At 38.1% G+C, this 23939-nt stretch overlaps 2 protein-coding genes across 7 annotated transcripts in view; one reads left to right on the top strand and one right to left on the bottom strand.

Moving 5' to 3' along the window:
• Positions 1-23939, bottom strand: part of CASK (calcium/calmodulin dependent serine protein kinase) — a gene marked incomplete at both ends in the record, with an annotated part of 372322 nt that overhangs the window by 129391 nt on the left and 218992 nt on the right. For all 6 annotated transcript variants that reach the window (XM_084258755.1, XM_084258754.1, XM_084258752.1 and 3 more), the window contains 2 exons: positions 350-525; positions 5400-5502. In XM_084258755.1, coding sequence (XP_084114881.1) covers positions 350-525; positions 5400-5502 — 279 coding nt within the window. The remainder of the gene's footprint in view (positions 1-349; positions 526-5399; positions 5503-23939) is intronic.
• Positions 19771-21120, top strand: GPR34 (G protein-coupled receptor 34; the record flags this gene model as incomplete). Its single annotated transcript, XM_084259267.1, has 1 exon — positions 19771-21120. The coding sequence occupies one exon, from the start codon at positions 19771-19773 to the stop codon at positions 20908-20910; it is 1140 nt and encodes a 379-aa protein (XP_084115393.1). The 3' UTR covers positions 20911-21120.

A 23939-nucleotide genomic window follows, 5' to 3' on the forward strand; every position in this document is an offset into this window, starting at 1 on the left:
AAATACATCTGGTCTCTGGATTTACACTGCATCCCTGTTTTTGAGATTAAGAGTCGCAATACAAAGTAGTGATGTACACCAGGGAAAGGGAAGGGGGCAGCAAGGTAATAGCTGCTTTACAGCCAGTCTCCTCTCTTCCACCTAGATGACAGTTTACCTCATGGTGCATCAGAAATTTACTTGAGGCCTGTGTTGCCTAGCAAGGGGTCAAGTGGGTCAATGATGTCAGCAAAGAATATTTGTGTGAACAGGTAACTACATGGCAATCAATCCAAAGACAGTAACTTCAAAAACATTTTCCGGAATAATTTCATCTCAATGGAAGTATAAAACATTCATAATATATTACCTTATATTTTCCTTTAATAATGCCTTCAAACAATCTTTCCTTGGTTCCATAAAAAGGCAAACAACCACTCAGCAGGATAAAAAGGATCACGCCACAACCCCAGACATCTACAGGTTTTCCATAAGGCTCTCTTTTCACAACTTCTGGGGCCATAAAGTGAGGTGTTCCAACTCGTCCTACATCAAAAACAATAACAACATCATTAAGGAAGAATGTTTACATAAAATGGGCTTTGCTTCCACCTGAAAAGTGAAAATAGAACAATAACAACCTGAGTGAAAAAGTTAACAATATAAATATTCTCTCACCACCTTTCTCTTCCCTCCTATATAAAATCAAGTTCCCAGGGCCTCCCTGGTGGTTGAGCGCAGCACTGTGAAGCTGTCCATAGCCTCTGCAGCGTGGGTTCGATCCTGGCTGGCTGGTGAGAATCCCACATGGCGAAGCAGACCTCTCCTGTCTCGCCCACTGCTCCCCTCAGCAGTGTATTTCATCAGTCTGCCTGTTCTGTTCCCAGCTCTCTCTCTGGTGAATTCTCTCACCCTCCTGCACATCTAGCCTGTATCCCGGTTCTTGTATAAAAATAAATAAATCTTAAAAAAAAAAATCAAGTTCCCAGAAGGAAAAAAATTACCTAATCACCTGGTAAAAAAATTGAGCCCAGGATAGGTACATTGTGTTCCTCAGGCAACACAAAAAAAACTCTCTGCCATGGGAGCTAAGTCTCCTACTGCACTAATAGCCTGGACAGGGTAAGAGAACTGACCTTGTTCTGATGAACGGGAATTGGCAGAAGTAGGGAAATGTAGGGTAAGAGGTCAGGGTACCACTCAGGTACCTACCAATATTTCGGATGATGCTTTGAAACTCATCTCGACTCTTATCACTTCCCACACAAGAGCCAAGTAACTCAAAATGAGGGTGTTGCTTTGGGAATACTCAGAGCCACCATGACTAGTCCTAGTCATCTGGAGGAGAATCTCTCCATTCACCTGGATTGAAGACTACCCCATTCTGGAGACTCAGTTTTCCATCCTTGAGGAAGATGCACGTCTTTTGGTTTAGGAATTTGCTAACACAAGATAGGGCATCACAGCAGAAAGAATATGTAGGTGCAGTCCTTTGTATTTATGCAAATCAGTAGACTGTGAAAGGAATGCAGTTAACCTTTAACATACAATGACCTCTCCAAACTCCCTGTTTTACGATCACTTGATTTTATGACTGGCCACAAAATTCTAAGAACAGGAAGCCAATTACCAAACCAAATTAAATGTCATTGCATATGAGATACTTCAGATAAACATTTACATATTTAAATGTTAGATGTGCTGTCAATACAATCAAGCCTTATTGCCTAGACCCTCAGGGACTTGGAGCTTGACACACTGGAGACTTTTTACTGTAATAATTTTGGAGACCTTTCTACAATTTCCTGGCTTCTTTCAGACAAACTGCTGTACATAATTTAACCTTTTCTTGATGACTCAGAGTTGTCATTGTGGATATGAATGAAAGAACTACACACTAGAAGAGAAAACACCCTCAAGAAACTTCAGAGGTATGCAAGGGTTGATTTCTTCAGTATTAAACAAAAGGGTGTTGTGCTTTTCCAAGTTTTGGCATCTGCTTAATATATTTTTTTCTGTCAGGCTGTTGTTGCTTTTCTTTCACTATGCTTACCCCAGCTTCAGCTTTTCCTAATCTGATGCATAAAATTTGCTATTAACTGGAAAATGATTAAGAACCAGACACTTCATGTAGTAACAATTTCTTAAGTGCCTACTAAGACCTAGACACCACAGTAGATGCTATGGACACACAAAAGGATAAGCCACCATCCCCCATTGATTGCCCTCACAAGGCTCAGACTTGGTATGGTTACAAATCCCTGCATTAAATGCTACATGGAGGTACTCAGTCCCCATGGTTAAGGTTAATATGAAAGAAAAGGACTAGCGTTACTTAACTTCAGCTGATGAAAATCAGACTTTTTTTTTAGAGAAGATGATTATGATTATTATTAGCTTGCCTTCGAGAACAGTAATTAATACACACATCAATCTCTATATAGAGAGACAAAAGGCACTCCTACCAGAGAAAATAGCAGGTGCAAGGTATGAAGGAACATAAATGCCTAAAATTTTATTTTTTAGGTTCCTAATTATCTTCTGGATAAGTAAGGATTCCAAATAGCTGAGTTTTAGATAGGGAAAGTGGAAATACATGTTATTGGTCTCTACTGTAAGGAAAGAATTCCTTTCTATTTGAAAGATTGGGTGATCAAAGATTCCAACTAATGGGAAAATGCTGTCAAATATTAGCAATTTAGCTCATAAATATTAGCAAAATTAAAAAAAACTTCAAATAATACAAAGTTTTTTATAAGAGAAATTATCCCTTATTTACAAATACTGTATTTATGAAGACATTGTAAGGCTTAAAGTAGTTATTTCAAAATGGTAAGAAAAGGTATATTAAGAAATGACAATATTTTGATCATTAGAAAGTATCTTAATTGTAGAAGCACTGGGAAAAATACACTTTGCACAACTGACAGAGTGTGGGTTCAAGATCAGCTTTAAAAATACACAGTTTAGGGGAAAGGTCTATGGACTTTAGGAAAATCGATTAACATGTAGGAAACGTCTAGATAAATCTAATGAAGTGGGCCTCCCTGGTGGCACAAGGGGTTAAGATGCAACCTAGTAAGTTGTTCACAGCCTCTGCAGCACAAGTTCAATCCCCGGCCCGGGAGCTACCCACATGGTGCAGCAGACCTCTCCTGCCTCGCCCGCTGCTCCCTTCAGTGGTGTACTTCGGTCAATCTGCCTGCTGTGTTCCCCACTCTGTCTCTGGTGAATCCTCTCACCCCCACAACTCTCGTCTGTACCCCAGCTATTGTATGCACAAATAAATCAATCTTTAGAAAAATCGAATGAATCTGTTTTCCCCTTCAATCAAGATGTGTGGAAAAATATGATGCCCAGGCCATTTTGAATACTAACAGGATAACAGAGCAAGATTAAAAGAAACAAAGTATATAACATATAAAAGGATTTTTTTTTTCATTTCATCTCCTCAACCCTGGGATGTCATCATCAGAAATTATTTGTTATAACTGTATAGGCTTAACACAGGGGTGATCTGTACAAATATTGGATCTGAGAGTGTGTGTTTAACAGGAACATTTATTTGAAAACAAGAGCAACTTACAATTTGTAGTTGATTCAAGATTCATATAGGCCAGCAGTGTTTTGTGGTTGTCCATAAGGCTAATGCAATCAGGGGAGCCAGATAGAAATGTAAGACTCACAGCCAAAGAAAGCTAGAGCTCTTAGCAACTACGTGCCTCGCCTATGAGCCGTCTATACCTGTAAATTGTCTGTTCTGGCTCCGTACTTTGTGCATAGTGACGAGATTCTGAGCCAGATTATATACGGAATGGCTAAATTTGCCTAGGGAAATTAATCTGGATATGCTCTATGGGTACATGATAGCTGTCATCAAACATCTGAATGGCTATTATGTAGGAGGTTTCATATTTTTCAGTGTGGCTCCAAAATCAGAGTTAGGACCGCTGGAAAGTTATAGGAAGTTAAATTTCTGTACAATGCAAAGATGAACATACTGAGGGAGCTTTCCAAAAATGGAATGAACTGTCCTGTAAGATAGTGAATTCTTTGCTATCTGAGGAATTAAACTAGACATCAACCTTTCGCTGGGAATGTTATGAGAGAATTCAGTCATTAGTTACAAGACTGAAGAAGTTAAGCCTTCTTCAGAACCTGCGATAGACTACTTTCCTGCCTGATCCTCCTTCAGTCAGTCTATGATTATAGATGAAAAGTTTTATTATAGAAAATAAAACTAAGTTTTTAAAACTATACTCTATTTGCAGCTTCTCATATTAGTGGCAATGATTAGCTGGAACAGAATGCAAAGTTAGACAAAAATTTAAACATACTTTTAGAGGACACTGTGGTGAAATAACAATTTAAAGAGTATAACTATGACATATGGCTTGTTTTTCAGTGGATGGTCTGTGTTACTACTGCTTTGATGTTTTAGTAATAGTGAATTAAACTAAATCATTCCCTGTGCAACAGATGATTATTTTGATCGTTATCACTTTCTAGGTGATTGAATTTAATACAAGCATTCTTGATAGATAACAGGTTTAAAAGATTCTGTTGATATTTTCCCTTTTTTTGAAGGCTGGCAGTTATTTGGAGATGAAAAAAGGTAATGTCCAGAAGACTGACAGCTTATGGAGAATTAACGGAGAATTAAGTAATCTGCAGTGGAGAATTAATGGAAAATTAATGGAGAATTAAGCAATCTGCAAAACTAAGGAACAGAATGAAAAACTGGGCAGTATCCTGAGCTGGAGCCTACTGAAAGGAATACATGAAAAAAAAAAAAAAAAACACCCAAATACTTGAATCTGTAATTAGCATCCTCCTCTGCATACTGGTGAACAATGTTTCTATTTTTCCTTCTTTTTTTCTGATATGGGAAAGTTCTAATTATGTTTTGCTTCAGCTAATAATAAAATCAGTGCATATGCACATATGCTCACTTTTCCCAAATACAGATTGATGGCTTGAGCGGAACTTTTTGACAAATGACAAGAGTAAAACAGTATGAAATTAAAACTGAGAGATAGTGCTGAATCTGAAAGTGGTCAGTCACACATTTTAGATTCAACTTCATTTGACCACTTCAAATTTTAAAAGTCACTTTGCCCTAAATATCATCTTCAGACGTTGTTTCAGACGTTATTTCCAACTTTGTATGTAGGTTCTCTTCTCTGATAAATGTGGAGGGTACAAAGAGCAAAAGGAGAGTCTAGTCTTAAGGGTCTAAAATTCTAGTTAGAACTATAGAACTATAAAATTGGAAACTATTTTATGGCATCTTTTTTGGGGGGGTGGTGGAATAGGGTATAAAATACCCAGGATGGGCTAAAATTTAGTTTGAAAGTTTTATTATACCAGACTGAAAATGAAAAGGTATTGAAGGAAATGTTTTCAGAAAGTGGTCTTACCTCCAGCTACAAGTCCAGACTCTCCTAATTGAATAGCTACCCCAAAGCCCCCAAGTTTAACAGGTGCTGAGTTTTCCTTTGAGGCGAGGAGAACACAGTGGGGCTGAAAGAAAAATAAACAACAAACCAAAGATAAGAATTAATTGAAGAGGAACAATTCAACTTATAGAAAACCATATAATAGGACAATACAATAACACATTAAAAATTCTGGAATTAATTTGGATGTTTGAAATTATTTGTCTTATATTCACTTTTGGCTGATTTCTCCAAAGACTTACCTTTCTTACCTAGTATTTTTCAGGAATTCTTTGCATCCAAGATTAGGATATAATGCTAAGAATTACTCAAGAAGCATGGATTTTTGAAAAGACAGATATTATCTGCTTCTTCAAGCAATATTCTTTTTCTTTCAGTGAGTCCATGTTTGTTTTAAGGAATAATCTATTTTACCCCTTCTCCCAAAATGTTTTTGGAAATCTCTGCCTCTACCTATAGAGCCACTATATCATGGCCCTTAGCGATGCTGATGGTCCTTTCTTTGTCTCACTCCCACCAACCTCTTTCTTAAATTTATTCATTCCACCTCTAAATAAGAATTAGAGTCAGATTTGATGACTTGAATCGAGCTCTGCTCCTAGGGAATTCAATGTACTTTCTGTGCTTATCTTTTCTCGGGGTTGGCTCTTCTCTCTGGGAGACAATTTGTCAGACACTTGTCCCATGCAAAGGCATCCTTCCTGAGGAGTAGGTGCTAGACCAGGGCTCCCTAAGCATCATATGTTTCATGGTCACAATGATAATTTCTTTGTAGGACCTTGTCCTCTGCATTTGTGTTTTTCTGGGATCTTATTGAGGCTGACGTCAGGAAAGGATTTATTGTGGGGACCTTTGGTTTCTGCTCAAATACTATGCTTTCCAATAAGACTGATATTATACATGAATTGCTTTTAAAATATGGGTTAGGGGCCTCACCGGTGGTGCAAGGGGTTAAGACGCGGCCTATGAAGCTATCTGCAGCCACTGCAGCTCGAGTTCGATCCCCGGCCAAGGAGCTACCCATATGGTGCAGCAGACCTCTCCTGACTCGCCCGCTGCTCCCCTCAGCAGTGTATTTCAGTCAGTCTGCTTGTTCTGTTCCCCACTCTGTCTCTGGTGAATCCTCTCACCCCCATACCTCTGGCCTATACCCCAGTTCTTGTATGCATAAATAAATAAATCTTTTAAAAAAGAAAAAAAAAGAGAAGAGGTTTAAGGATTGAGACTTGGTATACACCCATATTTGAATTCAGGAAGAGAACAGCCCAGAAAACAGACAGTGAAGTAGGAGGAAAATCAGAGGAATTGGTGCTCTGAAGTCAAGTAAAGACATTGTCTCAAAAAGGCACGATTAGGGCCTCCCCGGTGGCACAGCGGTTAAGCGCTGGGGTGTGAAGCTGCCCGCAGCCTATGCGGTGCCGGTTCGATCCCCGGCTGCTCCCCGGCCACCGGAGGAGGGTCCCACATGGCACGCAGACCTCTCCTGCCGCCTGCTGCTCCCCTCAGCATTGTGCTTCGGTCCTTCTGCCTGCTCTGCTCCCCGCTCTGGCTCTGGTGAATTCTCTCACCCTCCCGCGCTTCTGACTGTACCCAGTGCTTGCATGTATAAACAAACAAACAAACAAATAAATAAATAAATCTTAAAAAAAGAGGCACGATTAATAGTGTTCAAAGATACTGAGCAGTCATTTAAAAACTGATCATTAGATGTGGCAACATGGAGTCATAGGTGTTCTTGATAAGAGCAGTTTTGGTGGAATGATAGAGACAAAAATCCCCATTGAAGAGAGAAAAAAAACAGATGATGTAGAGACACTAAATTCAGATATTTTCCAAAATGTACCACAGTAGGACCTCCCTGGTGGCATAGGGGTTAAAGACACAATGCTATCAAGCTATCACCTTCTACTGCAACATGAGTTTGATCCCTGGCCAAGGAACTACACATATGGCTCAGCAGACCTCTCCTGACTCACCTGCTGCTCCCCTCAGCAGTGTATTTCAGTAGATCTGCCTGTTATGCTCCCCTCTTGGTCTCTGGTGAATCCTCTCACCCCCTGCACCTCTGACCTACACCCCAGTTCTTGCATGTATAAATAAATAAATCTTTTTAAAAATTTACCATGGTAGAGAGAAATGGGATGTAGCTAGAAAAGAATGAAGTCAAGGGAGGTTTTTAAAACCTTTTAAATATTTTCAAATGGAGAAAACAGATTAATAATGTCCATGTATCTATCACCTAGCTTTAATAATTATGGATATTCTGCCATTCTTACTTTGTTTATCTCCAGGCAATTATGACATCTTCTGAAATATTTATAATAATAACTCAGATCACTTCACCTGCTAATAGCTCAGTATTTCTAAAAGTAACATAAAAATGACCATAGTATCATCACATCCTACAAAATTAATAATAATTCTTTAATATCATCTAATACCAATTCACATTCAATTTTTCTTGACTGCCTCAAAAATGTCTTTTTATAGTTGGTTAGTTCAAAATGTTTTTCAAGATTCACCTTTGAGGGCTTTATGTCTTTTTTCTCTTATTCTGTAACATGTCTTCCCGATACCTTTTATTTTATTTTATTTTATTTTATTTTATTTTTTTAAAGATTTATTTATTTATGCATACAAGAACTGGGGTACAGGCCAGAGGCGTGGGGGATGGGAGGATCCACCAGAGACAGAATGGGGAACAGAACAGACAGATTGACTGAAATACACTGCTGAGGGGAGCAGCGGGAGAGTCAGGAGAGGTCTGCTGCACCATATGGGTTGCTACCTGGCCGGGGATCGAACTCGTGCTGCAGTGGTTACGGATTGCTTTGTAGGTTGCATCTTAACCCCGTGTGCCACCAGAGAGGCCCTCCTTGATACCGTTTAAAATATGTTCATGCGGGCCTCTGCGGTGGCGCAAGGGATTAAGATGCAACTCTGACCTGTACCCCAGGTCTTGTATGCATAAATAAATAAATCTTTAAAAAAAAAGTTCATGCCATTGATTTACTAAGATATACTCTATAGATTTACTCAGTAGTGTCCCCTACAATCTGAATTTGGCTAATGGTATATACAAGGTGTCATTTAATATGTTCATTAATACCCTGTATTTCATATAAATTGGTAGTTAGATCTGGAAACTTGATTAAATTCAGATTCAATTTTAATTTTTTTGTGATAGTATTTCATAGGTGTTGTACCTATTGTATCACATCAGAAAGAACATGTCTGGTTTGCCTACTTTTAATAAATTACAAGACTATCAGTGGGTCTATCATTATTATTATTATTAAGTTTGCTATCCACTTAGCAGCCATTGATGTCTAGCTCCAGAAGTTAGTAAATGAATGGCAAATCAATAAAATTTGATTACATTTTTAAAGTGAAGGTTTCCCCCAACACTTTATTATGAAAACCATCAAAAACAGAAACTTTAATTGTATGTACAATAAATACCCATACATTCACCACATAGATTCTACAATATCATTTTGCTATCAATATATTTGCTTTATCAAATATATATCTATACTTCCTCTATCCAACCATCACATTTCTGCTGTCATGCCCCCAGTGCAAACCACTATTCTGTTATTTTTTTTCACCACATGTTTGCATTGTCTGTATTAGAGCTTGATATACACAGAACCATTATTATATAAGGTTTCTCTCACTTAAGTGTGTTTCTGAGACTCATCCATTTTGTTGCGATCACTAGTTCATTTCTTTTTGTTGTGACTAAGTGTTTCACTGTATGACTATACCAGTTTGTCCATTCTTCTGTTGATGTACAGTTGGGCTATTTCTTGTTTTTTGCATAAAATTGCCATGAAATACTTTCAGAATAACAAGTTGATTTCTAGGCAACTTCGAAAGGGGACCAATGAAGGATTTTTGTAATATTATGAATTTACAGATTTTAGATATTTGATGTTTTAATCAATTTGCAGTCATTATTCATTTTGATGTTCAATTTGTCCCATTTTTGGTCAGTGAAACTCTTAAATTAGCTCATGTCTATTTGTCAGATGAGGAGTCTGATAACTTCCTTGCTTTCAGGCACAAGAAGATACTTGGCGCTTGTCTTGTTCATTTCTTGCCCCATATCTTGAATCAGTCATTTCTTTAAACAGCCCCCATTTTTTTTTAAACTGGGAAAAAGTATTTAAACCCACAATATGGCTATTAGACATATTATTACTATTAGATTATCACTGCTTCAACTTTTCAGTGGACAAAGCTAAAAAAACATGTAGCTTTTGGAAGAAACATAAATCACTAATTTATGCTGATGATTCTTCATTCTCAATTATGGTTTTTAAAATTTTAATCAAGTAATGTTGGTACCTAATGACATTAACATAATTACTCATTGCTTTAATCCTCTGTGTGTGCTGTCATAGAAGTTTCACAGTAACAATATCTACATTACCAGTAACAATAAAACCATTATATACTGTTTAAGAGTCATTTGTGGTTCTTTTTGTCCTAATGATATATCTTTTTTCAAAAGATTTATTTATTTATGCATACAAGAACTGGGGTACAGGCCAGAGATGCGGTGGGGGGTGGGTGAGAGGATTCACCAGAGTGGGGAACAGAACAGGCAGATAGACTGAAATACACTGCTGAGAGGAGCAGCAGGAGTCAGGAGAGGTCTGCTGTGCCATTCGGGTTGCTCCCTGGCCGGGGATCGAGCAAACTCGTGCTGCAGTGGCTGCAGATAGCTTTATAGATTGCATCTTAACCCCTTGTGCCACCAAGGAGGCTCCCCTAAGGATATTATCTTACCAGGTATGCCCAGCTAAAACACTGTTTTACTACTGAATAAAGCAAGAACTCATGAGCCTATGCTGATATAACTAAAGTAAATGAATAGGGAAGAAGGAAAATCTTTTAAGTAGAAAATCAATCAATAAATGTAGAAGAAATTCTAGAATTTGAAAATCACCACTTGGCAATTTACTACCATAATAATTGATTCAGGATTGATTCAGGTAAGAATCATCAAAGGGTGAAGAGTGATATTTATATAATGTAAGCTTACTTAAGTAGATCCCCACAGGATACTTATTAATTACAAAAAGTAAGATAGAAATTTTATAGAGGGGAAGCCTGGCAGATACCAATATCAAAGATATCATTGCTGGGGCCTCCCTGGTGGTTAATACACAACCTATGAAGCTGTCCGCAGCCACTGCAGCACGAGTTCGATCCCCCAGCCAGCCAGGGAGCAACCCGCATGGCGCAGCAGACCTCTCTTGACTCGCCTGCTGCTCCCCTCAGCAGTGTATTTCAGTCTGCCTGTTCTGTTCCCCACTCTGTCTCTGGTGAATCCTCTCACCACCACCCCCACCTCTGGCCTGTACCCCAGCTCTTGTATGCATAAATAAATAAATCTTTTTAAAAAAATACCATTGCTGGTAACAGGATTAAGTGATAGTACATGTTCCCTGAAGGTCTCCTTCACTGAGAAGAACTCAGCAGCACTGCTATAGTATTCCTGCCAAAGAACACAGTGGATCTAATCATGAGGAAACATCACACAAACCCCAAATAAGGAGCATTCTAGAAAGTAACTGGACCATCCTCTTCAAATCCTGTTCTGGATTAAAGGAATCTGTCTCTGGTGGGTCCTCTCACCCCCCACACCTCTGGCCTGTACCTCAGTTCTTATATGCATAAATAAATAAATCTTAAAAAAAATAAAGAAACTTAATAGCTAAATGCAATAAATGACCTTGTTTTTATTTTTGTTATAAAATATATTAGGACAATTGATGAAATCGAAACAAGGTCTGAATATTACATAATAGCAATCTTTCAATAAAAAGTCTATGATTTTGTTGTGCTACGGCTATTAAGGGAATTCCTAATTTTTAGGAAATATGTACATGGAGAGAGACAGATAAGAGATTGAGAAGGATAAAAACAAATGCAGAAAAATATTACCATATGGAGAATCTGAGTGAAGGGTGTCTGGAATTCTTTGTTTAATTCTTGTAACATTTCTGTAAGTATAAATTATTTTTTAAAAATGAAAACCATCCTATTTTAGAGTTACTTAAAAGAATTCTCCTAGCAGTTATGCTTTCAATTTGTTGCAGTGAGGTCAATTTGTTTTATTTAGATTTTTATTTAATTTGGTGCCTTAATTATGTAAATCATGTACATAGTTCCAAAGTCAAAAGTGTAAGACAAATACCATTCTGAAGGGGCTAGCTTTTATTTCCTCCCTTTGCTTCCAATCTTTCCCTCCTCACTGGCAATTATTTGTATAAGTTTTTGGTTTGCCCTTCCATTCTTTAAAATAAGAAAATACATATAACTATTCAGAATTTTCACATAATAATTTATCTGAGGTAGGTAATTTCAAACTAGTACCTAGAATTTTTCAGAGAGGTTTGATTTTTTGCTTTTTTTTTTTTTTTAAAAAGGGACATTTGTGTTGATGGGAAAGATACTCTGGAGACAAAAAAGATGCTAGGAGGGGAGTCGAGGGGGGATAATGCACAAGTGGGTGGAGGGGTTGGCTTCAGTGACAGTGAGGAAGGCACCAGATGCCAGAACATGTGGATGTATGAAAATGAGGAAGTCCTCTTGCAACCACTGCTATTTTCTAGTTACTCTGAAATTAAAAAATGACTACGAGGTGGAAATATGAAGAGGGAGTTTGCTGACAGTTTGAGAAGAATGAAGGTATAAAAATAAGTATTTTCAAAGAATAGGAGAATACATGGACCAAGGCAATGGTTCTCAAACCTTAGCATCAAAATTACATAATTTGCTGACCTCCAGCTACAGTGGTTCTGGGTTATAAGGTCTCGGATGAGGTCAAGAACATGCCTTTCTAGTAAGTTTCCGAGTGAGAGGGATGTTACTGGTCTGGGAGCCATGTTTTGCGAATCACCAGAGTAAGGAAATGTAGCAGGACCTCTGGCAGCCCAGGGGCCCACTTGAGGTTTGTGGTCATGATTTTGAAGTAAGGCCACTTAGCACAACTGTGAGTTATAGTCAGCAGTCTTCATTTCAGCTGGGAGTGTTCAGGCCTGGAGTAAGCGGTGAGTTGAATCTTACTAGGATTTGAAATTTAGATAAAAAGAGGATGGTGATATCAATAATAGATGGCACCAAACAAGCATATCCATTTTTATTTCTTCTTCTTTTTCCTTTTTCAAAGTCTATCTTTATATAAATAGAAAGTTTAAGATTCCAAGAAAGGAGAAAGCAGAAGGATAAGGAGAACCTGATACAAACTTATAAACTAAGAACACAGAGGCACAAAGTAGAAAGTTTGGAAGGAAAAGGAAAAAAAGCTCCTATAAAGGAATAATTGATAAGAAATTATTATCTGGTTGCAACAGAGTCACCAAGGGGCTGATGATCAAGATAGGATTAGTATTCTGAAAGGGGTTGATTTAGGTATGGGGAAAAAAGCATAATCCAGAAAGAACATACTGTACTAGATTTATTATCAGTATTATTTTTATTAATGATGTAACATTATTTTACATACTTGCTTCTTTTTTCACAATATAGTATTTCTCCCCTTAGGTGTGGTCACAATAACTCTCCCACTACTGAAGTACCCCTAGTCTTCCACCACAGTTCACTGTGCTCTCCACCTGCCCCCATTTTCTTCCCTCCCCTTTTATATTAGATGTTAAGAAATGAAATGCAAATTGGAAGACAACTATTTAGACATGAATAGGACCTTGAAAAGATATTTGTACAACTATGTTCATCACAGCATTATTCACAATGGCCAGGGGTGGAAGAAACCGAAATACCCAAGGACAGATGAAGAGATAAAATGTGGTGTTTATACATGAGATGTTTTGCTGTCTTAAAGCAGAAATACATCTTGTGACATAGGTGAACCTCGAGGATATTATGCTAAATGAAACAAGCCAGTCATAAAAGGACAACACCGGTGATTCCACTCAAATGAACGAGCGAGCTCAAGTAGTCAAAATCAAAGAAAGTTAGAAGGTTGGTGGTTCCCAAGGACAGGGGAAATTAGTGTTTAATGGTCAAGGGTCTCAGTGTTTCACGATGAAAAAGTTCTAGAGATGTATTTTTCTGGAGATGTATCGCTAGAAAAAGTTCTAGCGATATATCTCTAGAAAAAGTTCTAGAGATGTACAACAATACAAGTATACTTGACACTATTAACCAGGACATTGAAAAATCCTTAAGATGGTAATTTTCATGTTTCTTTTTTTAACTCTCCCTCCCCCCACCAACTCTTGCAGACTAACAGAACAGAACATCAGAGTGATCATCTTCCTTTTCAGAGATTTTAGGAGGAAGTAAGAGCTACAAAATATTTTTATTCTAGTGATTTAAAATTATTCTGTTGCACGTGTCATATTTATAATATGCTAAAAGCTTTGGGGAATATAATATTCAGAAAAACGTGTATACGCAGAAATAATCAGAATGTTAGATAAAGTCTAATGGATTCAGTATTGCTTGGTGTGAAGTAAACAAAGAAGCAGGGTGACAATTAAGGGGAGGATAAAAACTAACTCTTCATTTCAAATGACAACAAAAAAAGGGGATAGGACATTGAACTGCAGGACTAGCAGTTAACAAAGATGGACAGATAGTGGTTAAATATTGGACTAGAGCCAAAACAAAAAATGTAGAATTCCGTATTTTTTTACTTTAAAGCATAAGTGATGTATTAATTAACTTGGGAGTTTATCATAATGATGAAAAGGGGGAGAGTACAACCACAGATCTCATCTAGTCCTAAATTATAAGATTGTTTTAGAAAGTAAATCCAAAGTCTTAAAGGAATACATAAAAATACGCTAAACAATGTATGATTCAAATAAAACTTAAAACATTTAAATAGAAGAATTCATGTTAGTATGATTCCATAAAGGAATGCCATTTTAGGTGAAAAACTTAGTTTCTAAAACGAATTTAGAAAAAACCAGAAATTCAATGCTTGTACTTTAAAAACATGTTGTGCATCATTTCTTAGAAAAAATGGAAAATGCTTATTTCTACTAAAATTTATAAATCCTCCTTATTTGGGGGGATGAGGGAAAACACACCACAGTTTTCAAGGTGGCAGGTATTCATAAAAAATATAAATAAGTTACTAGAGTTAATTGTTGATTGAGCTTAAAGTTGTTGCATAGTGGTGGGATTTTAAAAAATATTTTCACAAGGGATCAAAGGTCATCTTGAAAAAAAAATAGAAAAGGGAAAAAAACCTATTACCACATGCACATATACAAAAAAACAGAAGAGAGCCCCAAACCAATTGCACCACCACCGGATGGAGAAGCCCAGCTGAGACATCAAGACAAGTGAGTGTCTAGGGAAGCTCCTTTTACTTCAAGAGAGCCTGCACTTGTGAGTATTCCTTAACTTCAAGTATATAAATGATCCTTTATTTCCGTTTAAATTTGATATATCTGAGTACTAAAAGTGAAACCTGTTTCATGGTGACTAGCAATATTTGGTTTTTAGAACCCTGAGTAAATATCTTAAATTATAGCTTTGACTTAAAATGAGACTGTGTTTCCTTCGTTACCTAAAGTATTTTAGGACGCTGGAGGTATTTAAGTTCATACTATCAATAGCGCCACGCTCTTTATAAACTGTATTTTGATTATTGCCGTAAAGACTTGCAGATCTAGTTTATTCCATTAAAAGTTATTTTCATATGCAACAAATTTTATTCTAGTGTATTAAAATAATCTATAACTTACTAACTTTATTAAGATATGCTGTTTCCCTAGTTTCAATGACAGTATTTCCTTTATTATGTTATTACTATTTTATGGTAATTATACCAAACCAATTAAATTTTGTTTTGTTTCCAAAAGTAAATCAGGCAAATGTAAGAGAAAAAAAGCAAAATACATTGTAGTTAATTCAACACCTCAAAATTTAAAGAGTATTTTTTTAGACATAGTTTTAAGTTTATAATAAAACCAATGTATTACCTATGGTATTATTTCCAAAGTGACCTGCTTTCAATTTTTATTCTGTATGCAGCAATTAATGCAATTTTGAAGTATGGCCTGAATGACTGTCATTGTCAAGTCAAACTATAAATGGTGAAAGGTTGCTATGATTGCCAAATAGGTATGTATTTTAACATAGCGATGTGATGGACACATTGTAAAAATCAGGAATTAAGTTTAAAATGGATTCAAACCGGGGAATTAGTTTATGAAAAACTGGGCCCCAGTCACCTAACAATGGTTCTAAATGATCGCTACTATTACTGCTTAAACCAATGCATTGTTTTGCTTTATTGGTGATCTTGTTCAACTATTATTAACTAATTTTACTTGCAGATTAAGCTTAGGCAGATGTTTTCAGGATATGTGCTTTGTGTTCTAGAAACATCTTGATTAAAGTTATCAGGCCTAGAAGTAAGTTTGAAAAGATAAGCTCTGGGGGTGTGTGCTGAACTTTCTGGTGAATGATTTGTGATTCTGTACACTTTGGAGTTACATATTATAATGGATACAGCAAATAAAAAGATTAATACCTTTTCTGCTGACAGAACTCATAGGGTAACACTGCTGGTCATATGTGAGTAGGAGTGAGGTTACAGATCTGAGTCGTAACCTGGGTACTGCCATTTAAGAGCTGTGTGTCATATGTAAAGATCACAACCTCTTGATCTCACATTACCTTTTTTCTAATACCTACCTCACAAGGCTATTGTAAGGATTATGTAAATGAGATACTATAAATGTGCTTAACGAAGTGCCTGGCATACAGCAAATGCTAAATAAATATTGGCCAATGGCTCAGCCATCTAGTTCAATGTTTCAATTCTGAATGCATGTTAGAATTCCCTGGTTTAAAAGAAAGCATTGCCTGCAGGCTGTTTCAGAGCAATTAAATCAGAAGATCTGGGGCTGGAATCAGATACTGGTATCTTTAAAAACTCCTCAAGAGGATTCTAACATGTAGGCAAGATGGAGAGTCACTGATAATCTCTTCTATGTTCTACAAAGTATTCATTTGGTGGTAGTGTCAGAAAAACTGGTGATAAGACACTGATTGCCTTCCAAGATAGACTGTTTCATTTTAAAAAAGTATTTCCTTAAAAGGAGGCAACATCTGTCTTTGCCATATCTACTCACTGGTCCTTGTTCTGTTTTTTGAAGGCACATATCACAAAGTGAAATCCTTTTCTCCAGGGCCTTGTAAAGTGTTCAGATCTCCAGGGTAAGGTACCTACTTTCTTCAACTTGCTACTATGACATGATTAGAGTTCTCTCTGTTGCTCCATAGCCTTTCTAAGGATGCTGCTAGGAATGAAACACAGTCCTAGGTGACGCCCTAGGGTCTTGAGATAGAACCAGATTCATAGTAACAATTTCATTTAAGATATGCCTTATCTGTCTGTCAGTTCAATCAAAGAAAAGTCTTAATTGAAATCACTTGAACTGCTAAATGTGGCAATTGTAGTCAAATGCAGTTGGGTTTTAGTGAATGTAGCTAAAGCCTTACTTGTACTTAGCCATTGATTTTAATATCTACATGTAGAACTTTACATATTTTCTACTACATTCCCTCTTTCACATAATAATATTTATTGTGCTATTTTCTACACTTGGTACACAAAAGGAGACAAAATATAGCTAGTTCCTAATGCTGGAGTTTAAAATACAGCATGGGAGAAGAAAAATAAAAACTACTCATAGAAGACTTGTAAAAATTATTTCAGCTATCTGAGCTCTCAAAATCATGCCACTTGTCATATCCTTCTCATCAGTGGCTCCGTGATATTCCTACCTGAGCCTCTCTGAACTCCCTGCAAATGCACACAACACAGGTTCCTCTCCAGGCACCCCTTTTCTCTTCCTTGTCACCCAGATTGCATTGTCAGCTTCATTCTTGGCAGCCTGCCATTCTTCCTAGATTGCCCTATCCTTTTAGCATTTCAGGTCACCAAAAACATGCCTGTAAGTTCTACAAACTTCGTGAAATCTGTCTTCCTGCAGTTAAGACACACAACAGACTAGACTGTCTTCCTGCCTCCCTCCCTCCCTCCACTGTCCTGAACTCTGGAGACATGCTCTTAACAGGGATTATATAACTTCCTCTTGGCCGGCCAATTCCCCTTCCCTGGAATCAATTTCCCCCCCTCTACAACACATTTTAAACTGGAATTTTACCTTCTACCAAAATGTTTTCTTGATCAAATTGTAGGTAGAGTTTTAAAAAAGGTTAAGTTCTTCCAGACATTTTTCTGTGTGTGTAATGTCAAAACAGGAATTTAATTATTGGAATTGAAATTCACTTTATGTTACAGCATTCATAGTTTGAATGCACACTTCCTGAAAATGTTTACCAAAAGCAGGGCTTGTCTTGTTCACCTTGGTTTTCCAAGCAGTACTTAGTTAGGTATGAAATGTTTACTAAAATGAGATCGGGGCTTCCCCAGCGGCGCAGCGGGTTGAGCGCAGCCTCTGCAGCGTGGGTTCGATTCCCGGTTGGCCAGGGAGATACCCACATGAAGTGGCAGACCTCTCCTGTCTCACCCGCTGCTCCCCTCAGCAGTGTTTTCAGTCGGTCTGCCTATTCTGCTTCCCGCTGTGTCTCTGGTGAATCCTCTCACCCTCCCTGCGCCTCTGGCCTGTACCCGAGTTCTTGTATAAACAAATAACTCTTAAAAAAATAAAATGAGATCAAAAGGTGGTTTTTTGTAAAAGTTAATTTTCATTTAAATTTTTACATGCCAGGATTCCTCTCAGGCATTTTTAATTTCTACAAACAAGAAAACTGAAGCTTAGAAAAGATTAAGCCTGGGCCTCCCCTGGTGGCGTAGTGGTTGAGCACTGGGCGGTGAAGCTGCCCGCAGCCTCTGCAGCGCCAGTTCGATCCCCAGCAGCCGGGCGAGGGTCCCACTTGGCGCACAGACCTCTCCTGCCGCCCGCTGCTCCCCTCAGCAGTGTACTTTGGTCCTTCTGCCTGTACTGCTCCCCGCTCTGGCTCCGGTGAATTCTCTCACCCTCCCGCACTTCTGACTGTACCCAGTGCTTGTATAAATAATAAATAAAATCTTTAAAAAAAAAAAAAGAAAAAAGATTAAGCCTAAGGTCACAGAATTAGTCAGGTCTGATTATGATTACCTCACTCTGAACAGCTTTATGTTATAATTGCTAAGAGGCCGCTGTAGAGAAATAAGAAAGGAATGTGGTGAGACCTCCTGGAACCCGCTCCTCTCATCCTGCTTTTTCATGATGGGCTCTCAGATTGAGCTCTTCAGAGCAGTCAATATCTGGGAAAGAGTCAATAACAAGTAGCATTGCTAACATTCTCTGCTATCACGAACAAATGGAATTCACATAGTATCAGTAATAAGGTTCTAGCAATCGACTTAAATTACTTAGCCCAGGGCATTTACATACAGTAAATTTATTTATTTATTTATTCAGGGCATTTATTTACTTCACAATCTTCAACCACACACCCTATTTTCCAGCTACTGATCACTCGATGCTTCCAGTTCAGCAGTGACTAACTGGCAGCTGTAAAGATCTGAATTTTATTTGGCTACTTCGCTCTCCTGTTCAGTGTTACAAAAGGCTGCCTAGAGAGGCAGGTGCTGTGCTCTCTTGGTCTATTAAGTTACTTGCATGTCCCTGTAGGCAAATTATTTTAATACCCCCAACTTGGTATTTGGTTGAAAAGGAAAACATTTCAGGATCCTTCAGTCTATTCTCATTACGGGACTGCCACAATTTATCTGTCACCTGCCACAGGGTAGTATGTGTCAGAATGAATGAGTGCCATGTATGAGGGAAAGAGTCACGGCCGACAGGAAGGTGGCAGGGCCAACAATGGGCCCAGTTGGTCCTGCCTTTATGCGAGGGAAATTGACGCTCATTTTTGAAAAATACGAGCTGATATTTCTCTTCATTTTCATCTCTATTTCCATAACAACCTCTGTAAGAAAGATGATTTTACAGTTTAGTTATTTAATATAATAAATGGAACAAACCTTTAACATAAACTGCAGTCATGGGAAAGGTTAGAGCAGGACATTGCATAAGATTCTACTATATTTGCTGCTGGTTTTGTGATACCATAATGCTGCTATCTACATAATGTATAATGTAGATATCCAAAATGATCTAAAGAAGGATAATAGTTTCTCACAATGTCTGAAAATAAATCATTTATTATTTACACTGTGAGTTAAATTAACTATTATGAAAATAGCATAATGACTCAATATTTGACTTTCTGTTACAGGAAGAATCTAAAGACAGAAAAGCTACATACAAGGAATATGTCATTTAGCACCTTCACTTTTTGATCCTTACAGAAGACAATGAGAGGTCACACCATAACAATGACAACTACTTCAGACAGCAGCAGCTTTCACTCCTTCCAGGAACTGCACTTGACAACTAATCACACTGTCCAATTGCCAGACAACTCTTCTGGAGCATCAAATTCTATTAACTGCACCATGGATGAAAAATTACTTTCCAAAGTGTTAGCAATATTCTACATTGTCATTTTCATTGTAGGACTGGTTGGGAACATAATTGCCCTCTATGTATTTCTGGGTATCCACCGCAAAAGAAATTCAATTCAGATTTACCTACTTAATGTAGCCATTGCAGACCTCTTACTTATCTTCTGCCTTCCTTTCCGAATAATGCATCACATCAACCAAAACAAATGGACACTAGGTATAGTTTTTTGCAAGGTTGTGGGAGTACTGTTTTATATGAACATGTATATTAGCATTATTTTGCTTGGATGCATCAGTTTGAATCGCTATATAAAAATCAATAGGTCTATACAACAACGGAAATCAGTAACAATCAAACAAAGTATTTATGTTTGTTGCACAGTATGGGCACTTGCTCTTGGTGGATTTTTAGCTATCATTGTTTCAGCACTTAAGAAAGGAGACTATAATTCCACAATGTGTTTCCATTATAGAGCTAAGACAGGTAACCGAGGAGAAGCAATTTTTAACCTATTTATTGTAGCAATGTTCTGGGTAATTTTCCTACTAATAATCCTTTCATATATTAAAATTGGCAAGAATCTATTGAGAATTTCTAAAAGGAGGTCAAGATTTCCTAATTCTAGTAAATACACCACTACAGCCCGGAATTCCTTTATTGTTCTCATCATTTTTACCATATGTTTTGTTCCCTATCATGCCTTTCGATTTGTCTATGTTTTGTCACAGCTAGATGAAAAAATATCTTGTTATTGGAGGGAAATTATTCACAAAACCAATGAGATCATGCTGGTTCTCTCATCTTTCAATAGCTGTTTAGATCCTGTTATGTATTTCCTGATGTCCAGTAATATCCGCAAAATAATGTGCCAAATTCTTTCTAGGCGATTTCAAGGGGAAGCTAGCAGGAGTGAAAGCACTTCTGAATATAAACCGGGATACTCCTTGCATGATACATCTGCCTCAAATAAAATTCAGCCTACTTCTTAAAGCACTTGAGGTGGACATGTTGAAGCAAATGATAAAAAATACAACCTCTTAATTCCTTGAAGAACTAAAAGTTATAAAAGAAAGCTCTAGCATTTACAATCAGGTCATTTCAAAGCTCTTATTTGTGATATTTCATTTCCTTAATTGTAAAATATTTGAAAAGCTCACACTCATCACTAGATTTTAAATCTCTACATGAAATCTATTAAAAATTCATTGTTAAGCTAACCTCTTAACACAACAGAATAAGTAAAGAAAATGCATAGTTTCTCTAGTCACTCTAAGATTATTAAAAAATTCAGCACCTAATACTAATTTAAAGTGTGTTTAAAAGTAAGTTAAATGATTTGAGGACTGACTTAAAATGTTAGAACATATATGTTCATTGCCATTTTAAAAGCTGTATAATTTACCACTGTATTAATTTATGCCTAAATCTCTCTAACAGATAAAATGACAATAAAATTCTTATAAAATGCAATCACCCATTATCTATCACTGCTTAGACAAAAATGGAAAGAATTTAAATACTGTACCTGAAAATCAAACAACAAATGAGCTAAGAATCCAAAAGCCTAGACTCAGAACTTAAAATTGCACCTTACTTAGAACAGATTTATAAACAACTCAGTTTTCTTGGATGACACTTGAATGGAGGACAATTGAGATGTGCACTCTATGATATAGTAAGTTGACTTCCAGGTATAATTCTTACAAGCACCACTCAAACACATATACAAGAACACAGGTATAATGATGCTCACTGAACTATTGCTTATAACAACATATTTGTTGAATAATTGCATGAGTGAATGAATGGAGGATGAATGAGCCAGGAGGAAAGGTGGGAAGGCTGCTGGAAATAATTTAAAATGTGGGTGTGTTTCAATTCCTTTCCTGGTCAATCTATTTGAATATAGCTCTATAGTAAATCATACAGTTGTAATCCGGGGAATTTGTCATTAAAAAACAATCATTCTCGGGCCTCCCTGGTGGCGCAGCGGTTGAGCACTGGGTTGCGAAGCTGCCCGCGGCCTCTGTGGCGCCGGTTCGATCCCCAGCTGCTCCCCGGCCACCAGAGGAGGAGGGTCCCACATGGCGCGCAGACTTCTCCTGCCGCCCGCTGCTCCCCTCAGCAGTGTACTTCGGTCCTTCTGCCTGCTCTGCTCCCCGCTCTGGCTCTGGTGAATTCTCTCACCCTCCCGTGCTTCTGACTGTACCCAGTGCATGTATAAACAAAACAAACAAACAAATAAATAAAACATGCCTCTATAAAAAAAAAAAAACAATCATTCTCAAAAGTTTAGCTAGCATTTGTTCAGTTATTTGGTCACACAGAGAAACAGAACGCAGCTGTTATGACCAAGTCCAAGAGTCCATTCCTAAGTTTCTCTCATAGAGTATGAGAATTTTTCTTTTTTTTTTTTTATAGAGGCATGTTTTATTTATTTATTTATTTGTTTGTTTTGTTTATACATGCACTGGGTACAGTCAGAAGCGCGGGAGGGTGAGAGAGTTCACCAGAGCCAGAGCGGGGAGCAGAGCAGGCAGAAGGACCGAAGTACACTGCTGAGGGGAGCAGCGGGCCGCAGGAGAGGTCTGCGCGCCATGTGGGACCCTCCTCCGATGGCCGGGGAGCAGCCGGGGATCGAACCGGCGCCGCAGAGGCTGCGGGCAGCTTCGCAACCCAATGCTCAACCGCTGCGCCACCAGGGAGGCCCATGAGAATTTTTTTCTTTTTGGTGTAGAAGAACTGGTGTGTAGGCCAGAGGTGCGGGGGTGGGGGGAGGTGTGTGTGAGAGGATTCACCAGAGACAGAGTGGGGAACAGAACAGGCAGACTGACTGAAATACACTGCTGAGGGGAGCAGCGGGCGAGACAAGGGTCTGCTGTGCAATTTGTGGTTTCGCTCCCTGGTTGGGGATTGAACTCAGGTCATGGCAGTGATAGCACTGAGACTGAACCCCTAGGCCACCAGGGAGGCCCACAGTATGAAAATTTTTTATAGTGAGAATACATCTTGAAACTTCAGGTAGATCATTGTTTGGGAAATCAGTATTAAAGAACATGAAGAATTTTAATAGGGTTGAATTCATTTTAATGAAATTTAGCTTGTATATAGTTAGTGCTCAGTTGTATTTCAATAGATGTATACAGTTTATTGAATAAAGAATAGATCAAAGGGCCTCCCCGGTGGCGCAGCGGTTGAGCGCTGGGTTGCGAAGCTGCCCGCGGCCTCTGAGGCGCCGGTTCGATCCCTAGCTGCTCCCCGGCCACCAGAGGAGGGTCCCACATGGTGCGCAGACCCCTCCTGCCACCCGCTGCTCCCCTCAGCAGTGTACTTCGGTCCTTCTGCCTGCTCTGCTCCCCGCTCTGGCTCTGGCGAATTCTCTCACCCTCCCGCGCTTCTGACTGTACCCAGTACTTGTATAAATAAATAAAAAAATAAATCTTTAAAAAAAAACAAACAGAATTATACTTAAGAAAAGAAACATTTGAGAATAAAATTTGGAATTCACAGAAAAATTAGAGGTGTAGAAAAAAAGGAATAAAATTTATATATATATAAAGATTTATTTATTTATGCAAACAACAACTGGGGCACAGACCAGAGGTGCGGGGTGGTGATGAGAGGATTCACCAGAGACAGAGTGGGGAACAGAATGGGCGGATCGACTGAAATACACTGCCGAGGGGAGCAGTGGGCGAGCCAGGAGAGGTCTGTTGCGCCATGTGGGTAGCTCCCTGAGCGGGGATTGAACTCTGGCTGCAATAGCTATGGACAGCTCCACAGGCTGCGTCTTAACCTCTTGTGCCACCAGGGAGGCCCCTAAAATTTATATTAATTACTTTGCCCACATTATGCTAATACTATCTAACCCTAAATTCAGTATTTCTGTTTCAAGATTTAAAATACTGATTTCCCTTCATGTTCTCAGCATGAAAAAAAATACTGGTAAACCTTTTATATCCCTACATATCTCTATAGAGAACATACAGTTTGAACATAAAATTTCACTAATAACAGG

This window comes from Talpa europaea (assembly GCF_964194135.1).
Source record: "Talpa europaea genome assembly, chromosome: X".
In the NCBI taxonomy this organism is placed as follows: Eukaryota; Metazoa; Chordata; class Mammalia; order Eulipotyphla; family Talpidae; genus Talpa; species Talpa europaea.